At 42.7% G+C, this 19,949-nt stretch overlaps 1 protein-coding gene across 1 annotated transcript; it reads left to right on the top strand.

Annotated features, from left to right (window-relative positions):
• Positions 1–10,934: 10,934 nt before the first annotated feature.
• On the top strand, positions 10,935–15,327 carry LOC123437092. The gene is made up of 4 exons (XM_045115724.1): positions 10,935–11,043; positions 12,031–12,575; positions 13,165–13,228; positions 14,958–15,327. Exons 1-4 carry the CDS (start codon positions 11,005–11,007, stop codon positions 15,156–15,158), a joined length of 849 nt encoding a protein of 282 aa, XP_044971659.1. The 5' UTR covers positions 10,935–11,004; the 3' UTR covers positions 15,159–15,327.
• Positions 15,328–19,949: the final 4,622 nt, after the last annotated feature.

The following is a 19,949-nucleotide window of genomic DNA, read 5'->3' as shown; positions in this document are numbered from 1 at the left end:
ATTTCTCTGTCATCGGGTCTGAGCCCGATCTGATCGTAGATCGCAGCCTGACCGTCCGTCATACCCATAGCTTGGATCTGGTCCTGTAATTCATGCAGTTTCGGGATCTCGGTGGAGCTTATGCCGCTTGTGTATTCAGGGTCAACTTGTGTCACTTATCCCTTGGTGACGCTTGAGGAAATTTCTACGGAGAGCTCGGCTGATGGGAATTCGGACGCGCCGAGCACATCAGGCTCTCAGGCCCGATCAGCGGCTAAGGTTGTCTCGACAACAGGGTTCACGGCCCCAGAGGCCGAGGCATCAAGGACAATGGGCTCCTTCAATGGAGTAGAAAGCCTTGTTAGAACAAGGTATCCCCAGGGGTCAGCGGTAAACTCTAGGCTTCCAAAGCTGACTTCTTGACCGGGGATAAAATTTTCGACCTAACCAAAGCGGTCGGCCAGATCGGCGTGCAGAACAATGCTTCCGAACGCGAAGATTTGTGTGGGGATGAAGAAGTCCCTGTTATAGATCTCTTCGCGGATGACTAGGCGCGCCATCATCCTTCCGGCGATCCAACAGCGAAACTCTCAGTGAAAGCCGCAATGTCGGTGTCAAAACCGGCAGATCTCGGGTAGGGGGTCCCGAACTGTGGACCTTGGATCGGTGGGTTATAGGAAGAGGAGGAGACAGTAGTTTACCCAGGTTCGGGCCCTCTTATGGAGGTAAAACCCTACGTCCTGCTCAATTATATTGATGAAGATGATTACAAAGTGGATCTACCTCGAAATCATATATGCTAAACCCTAGATGATTCAGCCTCCTCTACACGGTTAAGAACCCCTGGTTTATATAGATACCAGGTTTCCTAGGGTTTACAAGTTACCGACCTTCGGCTGGAGATAGATGGGACGATTTATCCCTATTCGACTTGGAGCATACGCCAATCTTAGGAACCTTCCTTCCCGAGCACGAGGTCGTCATAGTCCGGCCTTCGATGGTGTGGTCCACGGGACGGCCTGCCGAGGATGCCTTAATCGTTCTGGACTCCCTCAATGACCATAAAGGATCAACATAGTCTTGTTGGAATGAGGAACAAAGTGCAAGACATATCCTTCCCACACACACAAACACTACTACCCAATGGGTTCACAATCTTACTAATACGCAAGTTAAAATCGAAATAAGAGCCTTGTCAAGACGAGGGATACCAATCGAAATGGCAAAAACCACATCAAGACAAGCAAGAGGAAAAACAATCTTCGCCTCCAACGAGTGCATCAAGATGTAAGGATATAATATCCACCCTCAAGACATATTCTTTCACGACACCACCAAGAAAATAAAAAGGGAATGCAACGATGGACGTGAAAGAAAGGAGGATATGAAATACAGATCTAAGTTCTCTCATGTATATAATATTCTAGGTAGAAGACAATCATTATGATATATATAAACAAACAAGGATGTACACATGACATAGTTACAAGAAGGAACGAACTAGATATCCAAAAGGAAGTCATAAATATACCAATAAGTTCTTTGCTTGAAAGTACAACACATGGACAAACATTTTCTTACTGTACATAAATGAACTTCTAGCATACGAACATCAAAGACATCACCACTAGTAATAAGACATCATCGTTGGGATGCTTTGAGAAAGGAAACAAGTACCACAAAAACAATCAAGAAATTCACGCAATTATGCAACCTACAAAAGGTTGAATGCAAGAAATGTATGCATGAAGTAGATACTAGTTACCAAGATAGCATTGGATTCATGTAGTAGATAAATGTTCATTGATCATCCTATCTTGGCTCCAATAAGCGGGGCTGGCAGATGGCAAAGGTTGCCGTCAGCTGGCAGACGACAAAGGTTTTAGTTAACAGCCTAACTGGGCTGACATCTATGCTTTGATATCTAGTCCCTTTACCGTCTACTTGTCTAGGAAGATCGACGACAAATATCTTTGCCATCCGTTGTGCCCTTGCAGACGGCAAAGAATGTCATTACCATGACTTTCAGTGCTGAAAGTGGGGCCTTCAGCCAGCAGACGGCAAAGATCTTTGCCCTCCGTGACCTGGTACTTTTGTCATCCGCTATGGCAGACGGCAAAGAAGCCGATTCCTGTTGCGAAGGTTATAGGTACATAGAGTCACATGCTAGGTGCTATGACTGGAGCTCTACTCCCCGAAAGGATTCATGCCATCTGTACTTAGAGCATACCATAAGTTCCTTGCGTCAACTGCAAAGTCCGGATACTCTCAACATTCCCTCTTTCTTACGGTCTTCTTTCTGCCATCGCAACATCTTGCCATGCTCTTTCTTTTGGAACAAATGTTTCAACCATGGTATTATAGGAGCATACCACATCACATTGGCAGAAACCCTCTTCCTGGGACGCTCGCCCTCAACATCACCAGGGTCATCGCGACTGATCTTATAGCACAATGACTCGCATACCGGGCATGGATTCAAATTCTCATACTCCTCACCGCAATATGGGATGCATTTATTAGGGCATGCATGTATCTTCTGCACCTCAAATCCTAGAGGGAAAACAACCCTATTTGCTTCATACGTTCTGGCGGGCAATTTGTTATCCTTTGGAACCATCTTCTTTATCATTTTGAACAACTTCTTGAATCCCTTGTTAGATACACCATTCTCTGTCTTCCATTGCAACAATTCCAGTGTGGTACCCAGCTTTTCCTTGTCATCTTCGCAATTTGGATACAATAAGTTTTTGTGATCCTCTAACATGCGCTACAATTTCAACCTCTCCTTTTCACTTTCACATTTTCTCTGTGCATCAACAACGGCCCGACCAAGATCATCAGCGGGCTTATCTGGTGCCTCTTGGCCTTTGGCTTCCCCCGTTGCAGTATCACTATATTCAGGGAATATAGGATAGTTGTCACCATCATCTTCTTGTTCATTGTCTTCCATCATAACCGCTATTTCTCCATGCTCAGTCCAACAATTATAGCCGGACATGAAACCGGACTGAAGCAGGTGGCTATGAAGGATTTTTAGGTAGAGTAATTCTTATCATTCTTACAAGCACCACATGGATAACATATAAAACCATTCGGCTTGTTTGCCTCAAAACCAAAGTATAATACAAGTTTATCACATCAAAACCAAAGTGGAGTAGTGACCAAAGGTTATTAATGCAAAAATATATACATAAAGTTCATACATATATGCTTCTCATAGAACAACATACAACTATCTAAATCATTTAAATGCAACAACAAATGCGACCAAAATAACAACTAAGATAAGAATTGATCCAACAACATAGTGATAACAAGCCTCTTTATTAATGACATATGTTCCAATATTTCTAATCTTCAAGCGCAACGCATTCATCTTGATCTAGTGGTCATTGAGAACATCGGCAACATACAACCATAATTTCATCTTCCCTTCTTTAATTCTTTTCAATTTTTCTTTCAAATAATCATTTTCTTTTCCAACTAAATTTAACTTCTCGACAAGAGAGTTGGTTGCAACTTCCGGTTCACGTACTTCCTAGATAAAAATATCTATATCAACTTGATGGACATAATTGTCATAAATACGAAATAAAAAAATAGTTATAAAAGATAATATACCACATCGAATCATAAACCGGACGAGGGCCGATGGGGGCCGATATCAAGATCATGGCACTATGTATAACAAACAATCATACAAGTAAGAAAACTGTCTAAATCATACAAATAAGATTTTTTTTTATAAAAAGGATAAGAACAAGTGGCTCACCAAGGTGGTGCCGACGACGGGACGGTGCGGACGATCGACTGTGGTTAGGACGGGAAGGCACTAAGTAAACCTCATCTATGCATATGCAAACTAAGAAGTTAATTTAAACTCAAACTGCATATAAATCAAATAAACTCTCACAAAATTACTCCCAAACTAAAAATCATAAATCACTATACTTATAAAACATTGCACGAGCTAATCTAGCAAAGAAAGCTAATCACAAACTAAAACCCAGACATTTGGGTGGTGTCCTTGCTCGCGGATTTCTGTGTACAGCCGCATACGTAAAATATGAGAATAAGCACCGGTACAATTTCAGATATACGTCATGTTTTTTCAGTGAATAAATATACTAAGTAGTTTAGAGCAGTTTATTTATTTGTACGAGTAAAGTTTAAATGAATTGAGAGGCGATATGAACATATTCCCGTGCGAGTAAATATAGATTCATAATGTCTGGGCACGCATGTTAATTTACATTTGAAATCATTAATTTGTTCCTACAATTACATAGGAATCTGATTTGTTTTTTGTACTTACCAAAACGAATCAAACAACATCACACGATATTTTGATTAAAATAATTATCATATGGAGCTCCAGCGGCCATTTGTTTCTTAAAATAAGTGTCTTAGTTTGTTCTAATTTTAATATAAGATTGAAAACATTTATTTAGGGACGAAGAAAGTATTAGTATGGAGACACTTATTTTGTACTCCCTTCGTCTCAAAATAACTGTCTTAACTTTATACTAGCTCTAATACAAAATCATATTAAACTTAAGACACTTATTTTAGAATGAAGGAAGTATTAATTTTAACATAAAATGAACTATGGGTTTTTTTTTGATAAGGAGGAAACGAGCCCCCGGCCTCTGCATCAATCGATGCATGCAGCCATCTTATTGAAGATAAAATAAACAACGTGTGATGTCCACGTAGCTCCACGCTCGACAGCTCGAGGTATGAAATAAAACGAAAATGAAATTGAGAAAAAAACTGCCACATCCGGCGTGCGTAAAAGTAGACTACGATGCCTATACACCTAGCCTATTATTAGCACGCCATCCAAATCGGTTGAAGATAACCCGTGCGACCATCTCCCATCGGTTGCACCCAATATCCATACGTCCCCTGGAGTCCACATGACTGAGTAACGACCACGTACGGATCCAAGATGTTGCTCTGAAGATAACCTGCAAAAAATTATTGAAGTTCTTGCCATTAAAAGTTATATCATTTCTGGTATTCCATATAGCCCAAAACAAAGCACATATCCCAATCCCAATAAGTTTAGATATTTTAACGTCAACTCCGTTGAGCCACGTTGTAAATATTGAGCTAATACATGTAGGTGGGACGATATTGAAAGCTATTTGAATAGTTCTCCATAATAGTTTTGCAAGCGGGCATTGTAAGAGAAGGTGTCTTATTGTTTCATTTTGCTCACAATAGCAACAATTGGATCTACCTCTCCATCGACGTTTAATTAAGTTATCTTTGGTTAATATCACACCTTTGTGTATAAACCACATGAAAACTTTAATCTTGAGCGGCACTTTGATGTTCTAAATTTTTAATGATCTGGATAATGTTCCTGTATTAATCAGATCCAAGTACATGGACTTTACTGAGAATACCCCATTCGCAACTAAAATCCACCGAACATTATCCGTGCGGTTTGATAATTGCACCTGCATCACTATGGGTTTTTTATAGAGAAACTAGTTTACATGCCTAGCTTTTCTTTTTAGTAGATTTTAGATGGCTAGCTGTGAGTCAGGGTGGACACACCGAGCGTGCTTTTCTACCCTCTCGTGGCCCGGTCTGGAGTCTGGACAAGAAAATGTGGAGAGGACGTGAAGAGAGAGAGAGAGAGAGATTGGAGCAGCAACATCGAGCCAACGAACATAGCAACATCGAGCCAAGCAGACAAAAAAGGAGTAAATCTAAATGAAAATCTGGAGAGCAAATACCGAGGGCATGGAGGAATATTTAAAATAGCATGTGCGTTCTGAAAAACAAACAAACAAAGAGGGCATGTGTGAGGGAGTGCCTGGGCCAAAATCACACCCGTGACCGTCCTACAATGCTGATATCTTTATTTTTTCCAAACAAGAGAGAGAGAGAAAGAGAATGGGAGATTGGGTAGCTGACGAACATAGCATAACGTACAACCGGACAAAGGAGAGGAAGAAATCAAAATCAAGAAAGCCAAACATGCATGTGGGTTCTCAAAAATCAAGAGAGCATGGGCCACGGGGCTGAAAATCGATCACGTGAACGTGAATGCTGATATCTTTGTTTTTTTCCAATTGTTTTTTGCATGAGATGCTCATGGTTTTGTCTGTGTGTGTGCAGGGTAACATGCAAAACACGCATTGTTACATCATCCACCTTAGAAATGACCAAAGTTGCCATCAAAGTCCAAGACCCCTAGATCGGATCTTAGCTTGCAGGCATCTTTCCCCTTTTTTATGCTACTCACGAGACGGCATCTTTTCTTATTTTTGGGAAAAGTCACACGCGGCATCTTATGTGTGCGTGGAGGAGGTGAAGATACATCCGTACGTGTAGCATTGTTGAAATAATAGAGGGACACTGGACCCGGCTTCGATGATAATATATCTTCGTTAGGCATATGAAAACTATTCTGTGAACTTTGTGTTATGAATATGATTAGATTGCAAAAATAGAGGGACACTTGAGCAGAACCAATCTAGAGCTCCGGCAGGACGATCCTGTCGGGGAAATTTCCCTTCCGGAGGGGGAAATCGTCGCCATCGTCATGACCAACACTCCTCTCATCGGAGGGGAGTCATCTCCATCAACATCTTCATCAGCACCATCTCCTCTCCAAACCCTAGTTCATCTCTTCTAAACAATCTCCGTCTCGCGACTCCGATTGGCACTTGTAAGGTTGCTACTAATGTTGATTACTCTTTGTAGTTGATGCTAGTTGGATTACTTGGTGGAAGAGTTTATTTTCAGATCCTTGATGCTACTCATTACACCTCGGATCATGATTATGATTATGCTTTGTGAGTAGTTACTTTTGTTCCTGAGGACATGGATAAGTCATGCTGATAATAGTCATGTGAATTTGATATTCGTTCGGTATTTTGATATGACGTATGTTGTCTTTTCCTCTAGTGGTGTTATGTGAACGTCGACTACATAACACTTCACCATATTTCGGCCTAAAGGAAGGCATTGGGGAGTAGTAAGTAGATGATGACGTGAACGTGATAGTGATGACGACCAAGAGAGCATGAGCCACAAGGCAAAAAGTCGATCACGTGAACGTGATAGTGATGACGATCCACGTCCGCATCTGCCTACAATGCTGATATCTTTGTTTTTTTTTTCAATTGTCTTTTGCATGAGATGCTCATGGTTTTCTCTGTGTGTGCACGGTAACATGCAAAACACGCATTGTTTACATCATCCACCTTAGAAATGGCCAAAGTTGCCATCAAAGTCCAAGACCCCAAGATCGGAATTTTAGGCCAACTCCACCGCACGACCCCAAACGGACGTCCAGTTTGGTCCAAATTTTGTCCGTTTAGGTTGGTAATGGGTTTATCCATGTCCGCTTCAGTCTGTTGGATCGTGCGTGCGTCCACCGCGCGGCCGCATCCCAAATCATGTCCGTGTTGGACGTGATTAAAAAAATAGAAAAACTTAAATAAAAAGTAGAGGTCGTCGGGGAGGAGGCGGCGGCGGCGCTCGATCTCGTCACTGCGGGCACAGCCGCTCGTCGGCACCGACGGGATCGGGACCCGGTCGGCGGAGAGGTGTCAGTTGTTCGGGAGGTGGATGTCGCTCCACGGGACCGGCGTCCTTGTCTCCCAGTAGCGCCGGCATACCTCAACTCTGAGGTACTGTCGGTCGCGCTGGCCGGCGGGCCTAGGGCCGATGGTGAAGGGACCGGGTGCGGAGGCCCGGCGCGGTGGCGATGCGCCCTCCTCCTTCACGGAGCCGCGGCGACGTCCCGACAGGAGCCAGCCTCGCGGTCGTGCTTTCCCTTGCGGTCGTAGTTCCAGAGCCCCATGACTGCGAGGCGGCCGGCCGGCGAGTTCGAGGCTAGGGTTTGGGGTGTCAGGTTTCGAGGAGGCCGCGGGGCGTAGTGGGAAGTGTGGACGACGACCGGTCCACGGCTTCGCCATTTAAGAAGGACCGCGACCGTTCTCTGGGCGGATGATAGGCGAGCCCGACCGCTCGTGCGCATTGATGTGGGCGGGTGGGAGGTAGGTGGCCGCCTGCCACGCGACCCCGAAGCGGACGAGCGCGCGCCCGTTTGCTGTCCGCCGCGACTCAAACCCCGCGTAAGTTTGCGTTTGAAATGAATCGCCCTGGACACAAAACGAACAAGATGAATCAGGCCGTATCGCGTTGGACCGACCGGTTTGTTCCTTTTACCCAAAACGGGCGAGGCCGGATCGGATAGGGTCGCGCGATGGAGTTGGTCTTAGCTTGCGGGCATCTTTCCCTTTTTTATGCTAGTCACAGACAGCATCTTTTCTTATTTTGCGGCAAGGTCACACGCGGCATCTTATGTGTGCGTGGAGAAGGTGAAGATACATCCGTACGTGTAGCATTGTTGAAATAATAGAGGGACACTGGACCCGGCTTCGATGATAATATATCTTTGTTACGCAGATGAAAACCCATTATGTGAACTTGTAGATTGCAAAAATAGAGGGACACTGGACCGTGACTATCCTCGTCCGCATCTGTCTAGAATGCTGATATCTTTATCTTCTCCAAAAAACATGCAGAGATGCTCATTCTTTTGTCTGATGTTCAACGTGCAAGAGAGCATGGGCCACGAGGCTGAAAATCGATCACGTGAACACGATACACGTCCGCATCTGCCTAGAATGTTGATATCTTTGTTTTTTTCCAATTTTTTTTGCATGAGATGCTCATGAGCCCCTGCCCGCTATCGCCCATCCCCAGCGGCACCCAAACCACATGTCTCCCACAGCTAGAGTCACCGCCCTATAGCCAGACATCCCCGAGACCTATACAAAGGCCATGGCTTTGTATCAACCGACGACCCTCGATCGACAGAACCACCCGCAGACGATCCGCTGGTAGAGCTGTTCCAACCCCCCGTGGCTGAGGAATGAGGGAGAAAGGGGAGAGGACGGATCTGAACCGGCACCGCCCTGGCGACAGGTGATGCTACCGCGTCGAGGCCATCGATCCCTCTAACCGAGCTCCCCGCCGAGCACGAGGAAAAGGGGATGGGGAGGAGCACCCTCGTGTTGCTCACCATCACGGCTCACTCCCGTACGCTGCAGTCTGCACACATATCATTTGTCCGAGTCGGCATCTTTCTTTCTTTAATGGAAGTCCCAGACGGCATCTAAGAGCATCTGCAACAGTCTGTATGTTCAATCGTTGGTATAAATGGTCACGTCAGCAGCCAACAGCACATCAGACAAGCTCTTCAATGGAGTATATGTTAACCATATGTAAAATAGCTAAACGGGTTCACTAAATGTTGAAGAAATGACCATGCTTACCTCGGAGCTTGTGCCTGAACCATTGCTTCAAGTTCATACGATTTCATTCTCTCTCTTCTTTTATTACGTGCCATGTCATCAAAATCGTCTATGTGGCAATTTTACCGACCATGATCATACGACTATTAGAGATGCCCTAACGAGTGTGTGGAGGCGGTGAAGATAGATGGAGGGAAGAGGAGGGCAGGTGGATGATACATGGGTAGTATATGTTCCTTAGGCAGATGAAAACCATTCTGTGAACGTGTGTTATGAATCTGATTAACTCTAAACTTTGTTACTGTGAACTCTGTTGTACTATGAATTTGATATGATTTGGTTGTACTCCGAATCTGTTAGAATTTTATAATATAAAACATATCATGGTCAAGTGTGGTTGTATTGTGAATGTTTTCATTGATATTTTTCATACTGTGGCCACCCAATGAATATGTTTAATTAGGTTTTACTAGGAATATTTATTAATTTTGTCATACTATTCAGGGCCGGTCCTGAGATTTTTTTTTTTGGGGGGGGGGGGGGGGGGGGGGGAGAAATCAGAATCAAAGGTCACATTGTGTTTTCTATCTTGTAAGAAATTAAAATGTTAGGTCATCAATGTTAGTTTGATCTAAAACACGCCATCCACGAGGCCATGATTATCCGCCCACACTTGAGATGCACGCTCTGCCCACAAACGACATGCCTCCCACAGCTAGAGTCACCGCCCTACAACTAGACATCCCCGAGACCTACACAAAGGCCATGGCTTTGGACCAACTAACGGCCCTCGATCAACAGAGCCACCCGCAGACGATCCGCTGGTAGAGCTGTGCCAACCCACCCGTGGCCGAGGAATGAGGGAGAAAGGGGAGCAGACGGATCCGAACTGGCACCACCCCGGCGACAGGTGACGCGACCGCGTCGAGGCATCGATCCCTCTAACCGAGCTCCTCGCCGAGCATGAGGAAAAGGGGGAGGAGCACCCTCGTGTTGCCCCACCATGGTTGCAGCACGCGAGACCATCCGCAAATGTGCGCCCGCCGAAGAGAGAGACCAGATCGACCAGCCGCTGCAACCGAGGTAGCTCATGAGGGAGGCCCTCCCACGCCGAGCGTCATCGTCCAGCTGCAAGGGCCCGACTGAACGGGATCACCACATCTACCGTTGTCGCGCCGCACCACACCATCAAGTCACGGCGAGAGAAGCCGCTCGTGCCCGCAACGTCAAAGGCGGATCCGGACGCACGGAACCGTCGCCGCAATCACTGCCAGCTGGCCTGCACCACCATCAAGCCGCCCGACGTACCACCGCCACACCCCGTCGCCGGCCTGCGCCGGAGCGCCGACATGCTGCCGTGCCCGGCCACCAGCATTGCTTTCCGGGCGTGAAGGCCTGCCCGTATCCCCCCCCCCCCCCTGCCCGCCCAAGGGAAGACGAAGGAGCCCGCTACCGCAGGCGACGCACGGGCTTTGCCCCCGCGCGCTCCCTGTCGGTGGCTAGGGGAGGGGAGGAGGAGGGGAAGGGAGACGGCGGATCTAGGGTTGCCTCTCAGGAGCGCCTCGGGAGGGTGGAGGGAGCTTTGCCACGTTGTTCACGGGGCTTCCCTAATTTGCCACTCCCCTGTGCCTGTCTTTTATAAACAGCAACCATTCTTGACGAAACCACCGTGTGAGACAACTGTATCCTGACTCAAGAAGCAATCCCGCCCAGGTCAAACCCCTTTGCTTGTGCCATGGACACCGTCGTCGCCGTGGAAAACCTGAAGCCCGAGGTGATGCGCCTCCTCCTACCCTTCCCCTGTTGGGAATATCTTTGGCCTGTTTGTTAGTTCGAGGCGTTTGTGGGATTTTTGGTCGAGTGGTTGAATGGATTTCTTTGTTCGTTGTTGTTCTGTTCATGGACGTAATATAAGTATATGTTTCTTTTCTTTCCCCCGGCCACCCCAGATGATGTATTTTCTTTTGCCACCCCCCCCCCCCCCCCCCCAACACACACACACACACCAAATCCCAGAAAATCGATGGACAGCGATCTCATCTCAACTAGTGGGTGTAATCGAATCTACTTTGTTCATAAAATATAGATTAGAGAGTGGATTTTCAGCACACCCTTTATAAACAGTAAAATCACAACAAATAGAAATAACCTACAAAATCTAAAACTTTGCAACATCAAAGATGATCAAACAATTTAGGTGCTTGCAAGTTTTCATGCCAAAAAAAAACAATTGATGAGCTCTACACAGGAAAACATTTAAGTGCTTCAAGTTTTGAGCATTTTTAGCACTGAAATCTAAAATTTGTTTGTACACCTTTCTCTACATGATATTTTGAAATTAAAACTTGCAAAAACCTACAAAGTTTGATCATCTTTGATGTTGCAAAGTTTCAGATTTTTTTTATTTTTTACTCCCTCCGCTTCCTAAATATAAGACCTTTTAGAGATTGTACTATAAATTACATACGGATGTACATAGACATATTTTACAGTATAGATTCACTCATTTTGCTCCGTATGTAGTCTCCTAGTGAAATCCCTAAAAGGTCTTATATTTTGGAACGGAGGGAGTATTATTTTATTTTTATTTTACTGTTCATAGATAGTGCCTAGGCACCCGAAAGCTGTTACACCTTTCACATATAAATTAATACTCAAATTTAGACATTGAAATTAGAGATGGCCTTGTATACAAAAACTTTTGATATGTTATATGTTGTAATTATGTAGATATGACTAACTAGGAAGTATATATTGTCAGGATTACACCATGCCTCAGCAACTAGTTGATTTAAGTCCAGGGCAGCTGCATAAGCTAGCCGAGTTGATCCATCGACAAGAAGTGCAGAAGTTTCAAGAGCTCAAGTTCCAGTCATACGCGGAGCAACAAAACTATCTCAAAGACGCCAAAGAGGCCCGTGATAAGGTGTACCATATCCTTGGCAGTGCACAGGACATGATTATGGAGGCCGAGGCCGACAAAGACGCCACCAAGCAAGATATTGCTAAGGATGTCCATGGGTACTGCACGAAGGCCATCGGAACATCCCTCAAATTCATCCGTAGTTACAACACCCGTCTCACCTACCTTGATAAGGTCAAGACCCACAGTGATGATCTCATCAAGCAGCTAAAGTGTCTTGATCCGGCAACTCAACAGAAGGAAGCTCAATGCCTTGCTCTTGAGGCTGGCAGGTATAAGAAAGCTGCGCTTGAGGATGCCGAAAAGTTTGAACATTTTATACCAAATCAATTCTCAGAATGGCTCAAGGGTAACAAAATCAAGTTTCAGGATCTGGTGGCAGAGTATGTCCCTACATTTATTATTATTATTATTATTATTATTATTATTATTATTATTATTATTATTATTATTATTATTATGTGAATTTTCTGAGCTCAAAGTGAGTACAATAATTTTATATTACTATTATTAAAATTTCACACAGTGGGAATTCATAATCGAAATTCATAAAATTTGATCTCGAATGTGTTGGTTTCAATAATTTAGTTATCTAACTTTAGTTTATAAAAATAGTAACATATTGATCTTTGCTTTTTTTAAATAAATATCCTTAGATGCATCCTAAAATTAATTTTCATACTGCATACATTTAGCACGTATCATAGATGTTCATATTTTTCAATATAAGTTTAATCAAACTTTATAATGTTTGACTTTTACAAATTGTTATATGTGGACGTCGACTAAAAAGAAACGGGAGGGGGCGGTACTTGCTTAACATTTTTGGAATTTGTTTAACATTGCTTGACGTTGCCGAGAACAAACAAAAGCAAATTGGCATCACTTAGTGAACATAATCTCTGTTTAGTCTCTAGACTTAACTATAGTACTTATGCAGTAACAACAATTGTTTTCCCATTGTACTTGCAGTGATACCGCCAAGCCTGGTTTGAGGGGGGCTTTTAAAACCTTGGATGATACTCAAAAGTTAAAGGTATGAACTAACTTACTCTCTAAACCTTGCCCTTTACATGTTTATCATAAATTACTTGCTTATAAATTAACAATCTCAAAGGTATTATATTACACATTTTTGCCGAAGTGATTAATAAATATTGTAATACACCATGATTGTGATTTGTATATAAAAAAGACCTGTGGTACTGCATTGCGCTCAAAAGATTTCATCGCAAAAAATGTGCGCGCAAAAGATTGAAAAGGGTAGTTTGGTCCATCTTGTAAAACTAGACAGTTAAATAATTAATTAATCATGTTCATAGGCATCCGTTCGATGTGAATAAATAATAGTTGCTTATATAAATTAACAATGTCAAAGGTATTATATTACACATATTTGCCTAAGTGATTAAATATTGTAATACACCATTATTGTGATTTGTATATAAAAAAGACCCGTGGTACTGCATTGCGCTCAAAAGATTTCATCGCAAAAAAAAGTGCGCTCAAAAGTTTGAAAAGGGTAGTTTGGTTCACCCATGCTGTGGGATGGCTTGCGGCGTTTGAGATCTGAGCGACCGACGGCACATGACTTCGGGGATGACCGACGGCATTTGGGATCTTGGGCAGCTGGGCCGGAGCAAGGGCAGGCCATTTATGGGAACCTCTCCATGAAGGCCGTAGCTGACATTCTTGAAAGAGGCAAGATCAGCGAACATATCGTGGTCTTTGGTCGCAGCAGGAAGAAGAAGAAGACCGACGAGGAACTTGCGTAGGAATTCTGGAAGGATATCGGGTTTCCCATGGAAATGTCCCACGCCAGCTTGCGTCGTCATCAGCGGCGGCGACAAGCCCCTGAAGATTCGCCGCCTGTGTGGGGGGTGGCTGGCGAATAGCAGAGCCGAGCAACAGCAAAGGGGTAGTAATGGATTCCTCTCCCTGAACGTGAACCAAACAGACTTGGAAAAAACTCATTACACCACCGTCACCATTTTTAACGTTGTGATCTGATTACGTTAACATTACCGTCACCATTTCTGTTGCCAAATACCTCCTCAGTGGCACGCAAGTTGATTAGTTGTTTCCATTGGGTTGCGGTGGCAACTGCTAGACTTGACTTAATTACTACTTTAATGCCCACCGTATGACCTTCATTAGGAAGGGGTATAGGCCGATCTTGGCTATTGATGAGTCCATGGGGTGTACCGTAGCAAAAGTGGAAAAATTACTACATTTCAAGTTTTCAACTCACGGGAGTCAAGACATAGAAATGATTTAGGCTGCTTTATTAAGTGTTGTTTGTTGAACTGAACTAAACTGAATTGAAGTTGTTCAATTTGGTGATTTAAAGTCCATTTTTAACAATGTAAACTACTCCCTCCATTCTTAAATATAAGACGTTTTGGCAGTTCAATCTATACTCTCAAAACGTCTTATATTTATGAACAGAGGTAGTATATGTGAAGACTAGCAATATCGTAATCAAATGAAAGTTCGTATCAAAAACTTTCCAAAAGGTACTTGAATTGTCTTATAGTTTAATTCAAAGAAGAAGTTATCATGCTTTGGAGTTTCAATCTGAACTAAAATGATATAGTTTCATACATTAGAATGGGGCCTTGCTTAATCTTTGAATTGAGCATGGTGAATGAACACAGATCAGTGCCTTGCTTAATATTGGAATGAACACATGACTGGACCTTGTCTAATCTTAGAATGGGTCCGAGCATTTTCTAACTACCACTGCAATTTATCATGTTGGTCAGGCATATGACAATATTATTGCGGGAAGTGGACATGGAAACCCCATGGTGACTTACTCATTTGAAGATTTGGGAAAAGTCGAGATTGACAGTGGAACTAGCAAGGTGAATATAACAGACGGGCTTAGTGGTTGTCGTGTGGCTCCTATGACTGATGGTCTCCAACTCGCTCGCCTTGTTACGCACAACTACCCAGACCTATGAACTGATTATCCCAGAATGCTACTACTCTACTACTGCTGCTATCTTTTGTTGTTGTTGCTGCCACTTTGTGCACTCCTTAAATAATACACCCGCCCCCGCGAGGAAGCTGTTGCATTCCGTGATACCATAATCTTAATTATATACTTCATGAATGAATGTACTTCTGCTTTGTTTTCTTGTGTTATATATTATCATGCTCATATATACATGCTTTTATGCATATAAGTCCATATATTGTACCTTAATAGCTAAGTGCACTCCTACCATAATATCCATTGATCATCAATGAAGACAAATAAAACCCACCTGGTTGTATTTTCGACAACGAATGGATTTTATTACTCAAAATGAAGTATCAAGTAGATACACCCAAATGAGCACACACCTAGGCTTTGCGTAGCTAAGATGTATGCGGCCAACACCAACACACAGACACATTCGTACAAAAACTGACCGGAAAATAACGAAGTCATATATAAGACCAAAGCTATGCCTAAATGAGAAAAGATTAAAAAAACCCGCTGAAGCGATCAAATCCGCGATCGACAAACTACAACTATGACCATATCCATACCAACCATCTCATGACACCACAAGGATGACGAGGTTCTTCAATAACAACACCTCCTAGAAGGAAGCAATGCTCGAGCGCCGCCAACAATGTATCCAACAACCAAAGGTCGGAGTCTAGCAGGTTTTTACTCTAAAGAATCAGTCAAAACAATACCTTCAACAAGGTAACCATACAACAATATCGTCATTGTCAGGTATAACCAACTCGGGCAAGACCTAGTTTTCACCCTGGAGCTGTACACGGGATAATCGAGAAGGACCACCATCAAAGTTAATCATGTGTTGTCGCCACCACTTTTCCCTGCATCCATGTGTTGGGCTAGAAAACTAGCCGCCACTACCGCACAACCATACCCTCTGTGTCAAGCCATTGTCCACACAATGCATCTCACCTCGAAAGGAAACCAGCGACTCTCTCGAGAGTAATCCTCACAAAGAGAAGCATGTATTGCTAGCTGATACGTCTGCGACGTATCTATCATTTTTATTGTTTCATGCTATTATATTACCAATCTTGTATGAAGTGCCAAGTGCGAGTTGTTTTATATCATTTTGTATCATTTTGTGGGAACTGACCTATTAATCCAGTGCCAGGTGCGAGTTATTGTTATTTGCTTTTTCTTTATTTTTCCGAAAAACTATGCCGAAGGTAGTCCAAACGCGGTGAAACTTTTTATGCTTTTTCTGGACCAGAAGACACCCGGGAATCGCCGGGAGGAGGCTAGAAGCCTCACGAGGAGACGAAAATGCTGCAAGGGGCGCTCTGGGGCATAGTCGCGCGCTGCCCCCTTGTGGGCCCCTGTTGCTCTGTTTGCCTTATTCTCTAGCCTATAAATTCACTTTGGTTTGGCCGCCGTGTCTGGTTAGGCTAACCTGGCGATTTGAATTTTATCCATGTTGATTTGAAAAAAGCTTATGTGAGCAACCAAATAGCTCGTCCTAAAGTGGTCATTGATCAATGCAGCAACCAAACAACATGTAAATGATGATTAATTGCCTAGTTTTTTCCAACCAAGCTGATGTAGATGTATATGAAATGCGGGACATACATGTTGGAGAAGGCAACCAAACAACATGGAGATGATAGTTTTCTCAAATAAAAGACAACCAAACAACCAAACAACAACCAAATGGAAAACCGCTCTTTGCGTCAAATAGTCGGACGATCGCACAGGGGGCGATCAACTAGGCCGGCCCATCTCCCTATGCAACCTTATTCAAAAAATTAACATGATCAACTCGGTTTTCTTCTATGTCCTTTTCTATTCTTTCCTCTTTTTTTGTTTTCTTTGTTCCTTTTTATTCCTTTACTTTTCAAGCTTATTCAAAAGTTTCAAATAATGTTTATGACTTTTTTCCTTTTTTCTGTTTCTTTTTTCTTCCTTTTAGTTTTCATATTTCATTTTTTCATTTTCCTTTGTTTTGGAAAGAATGTTCGCGTGTTTTAAAAAATGCTCACAATTTTTGATAAATGTTCGTGCTTTAATTTTATTCATGAGTTTAGAAAATGTTCATATTTCCAAAAACTTTTTAGGTATTCAAATTTGTTCGGGAGTTTCAAAAATTGTTCACATTTTCAAAAAATGTTCACGTTTTTGAGAGTTGTTCCCATTGTTTTTTTTTCTTTTTCCGTTTCTTTTTTACTTTATTCTTTCAATTTTCTTTTTTTCTTTTGTCACCTTTCTCCTGTTTTTTTTCATTTTCATTTTTTTTTTCATTTTTTCCTTTTACTATTGTTATTTTATATGTTCATTTGTTTCAAAAATTATTCACAAATGTTAAAAAAATCATTCATGTTTTCAAATTTGTTCGGCAGTTTCAAAAAATGTTTACATTTGCAAAAAATGTGTATGTTTTCAGAAATTGTTCGCAATTGCTAAAAATATTTGCAATTTTAGAAAAGTTTATATGTAATAAAAATATTTACTTTTTATTGAAATATTCGATAATTTAAAAAACGATCCTCTCTTGATCACAAAGGAATGATCTCCGAGTATGTCACCATTGCATGTTTTAGTGGAAATATCATGTGATTAGACTATGTTAATTTTGTTGGGAGTTGCCACTAGTGAAAGTAAGAAGCCTAGCACTTGTTTCTCATCATTGTTACACCATTTATGCTCACTTTTGTCACTTGCTACCTTGCTGTAATTTTTATTATAGATTTATATTACCTTGCTTTACCACACCTATCACCCATATTTTACCATCTCTTCGCCGAACTAGTGAACCTGTACAATTTACCACTGTATTAGGTGTGTTGGGAATACAAGAAACTTCTTGTTTCTTAATTGCAGGGGTGCTTGAGAGAGACCATCTTCAACCTCTACATCACTGAGTTCGATAAACGTTAGGTCATCCACTTGAGGGAAATTGTTGTTGTCCTACAAACCTCTGCGCTTGGAGGCCCAACATAGTCTAAAATAATAGAAGCGTGCGTAGACATCAAGGGCATATCAGGGGATCTCAGAAGACTGCACGACCATGTGCTCTCGACTGACATAAGCCTTCTCGCCTCGCAAGATCTAGGATGTCCGCTATACGCGGTGCATGTGCCTCACGGGAAGTACTACGTCGATACACTACCCGCGGAGGTGTTCTTCCTGTAGTTTGATGATACCTTTGAGATGCTTCTCACGAGGCGGCTCGAGTTTACAATCATCTGCCTTTTTGCACTACATATAAGCTTGGTCGGTAGGAGAGGACATGTCCAACAAATCTATGTGGCGGATCCACACTACATGCACGAGTCCTTCTTGATTCTCAGTGACTATGAGCATAAAACTGCTAGGACCTACATCGAAAACTTCATGTTATGTATAAGGACAAGTAACTGGTTCTCCTGCCTTATCATTCAATGTAAGCCTTTGTCGGATAACCTTTTCATACATTTAAATCATTCCGTCTTGCTCATATGGAAATTAATTTGAGGTGTTTTCTTTTTCCCGCGGCGATGGACGCGCCGTCCTTATCGTTCTTTTCCCGTGAGTCTCCCATGAGGTGTATTTCGACGCGTCCAGAAACTACATGAAGAAGGACTACACACACATAATGGATATTCTGGATGATGCTTTGCACGGCTTCAGCTTGAGGGGTGGCCACCTTGAGATCAGGTAACAAAGGAAGAACAGGTCGGGTTTCTCGCATAAAACCACCTTCTGTTGCATGCATCAACTGACATCAAGCAAGAATGATGGATTCTACCGCATACATCTCATGATGTAGTTCAGAAGGGATGACCAACAGCTTCGCATGAAAACCAGAAATGATGATCATATCCGAAAATGGGCAAAATAATTAGGAGAAGAACCGGATTATAAACTTAGAGATGACTTCTTTCGTATCCAGAGGGACATTGCAACAATCATCATGAAAAAAGTCGTCGAAGAGAACGGGTTGTTCAGCAACGACCCTATACCGCCAGCTCACGTCCGAACTTGCATAGGCATACAACATGAGGACTTGAGGCCGTTCAAGAAGCTAGGGTGCTTCCTCGATGATCTGGATGGAACCTACAGTAATGACTGATGATGCCGCTGATGATTCATGATGTGTCAGTTGAACTCGTACTTTATGTAGCGATGAAACTCTTTGTGATGTAAATGGTCCGTGCCGAACTTGCGTAGCACTATATAGTTTGTTAGTCTAGGTAAATGATGATCTGCGTACCTCTATTTAATTAGCTTGGGTACGATGAATCTGTGTTGATTAATTATGTTTACTACATATTGCATCTATTTTCTAACACCCTTTATTTTTGCGTATCTCAATTATATTATGTTTCTTATTTTATTGATTCCCTTGATGAAGATGCATGTCTAACTGGTACGCAGATCCTTGATGGCGAATAAGTGCTATGCTTTTGTAGCTAGAGAAGTTTTCGAGAGTCTTCGACGAGTGGCCCGAGTGTCAGACTCTAGTGGATGTGTTATCCGGGCTAGCCATAAAGGGTTCAATAGCAGACAAGAAGCAGAAGCTAGTTACTTGACGTGGACGCTAGCGCGAGAGAGGAAACAGAACTCCCGCCTGATGTACTGCATAGTTCTGCTCACACTCATAGTGATAATTCTTCTCTTTTACATCATTATTGTTTAGATGGATGACGATCTAGTTGCAAGTATTCGAGACATGTCAAAACTTGTATCGTTATTTTGAGATGACGACGCGAGAGATCATTTGTGTTGGATGATGTTTATGATGATGGCATTATTTTCTGAA

This window comes from Hordeum vulgare, chromosome 1H (assembly GCF_904849725.1).
Source record: "Hordeum vulgare subsp. vulgare chromosome 1H, MorexV3_pseudomolecules_assembly, whole genome shotgun sequence".
Taxonomy (NCBI): Eukaryota; Viridiplantae; Streptophyta; class Magnoliopsida; order Poales; family Poaceae; genus Hordeum; species Hordeum vulgare.
Note: the sequence above shows the minus strand (reverse complement) of the source record. Positions and strands in the feature narration are given on the sequence as shown.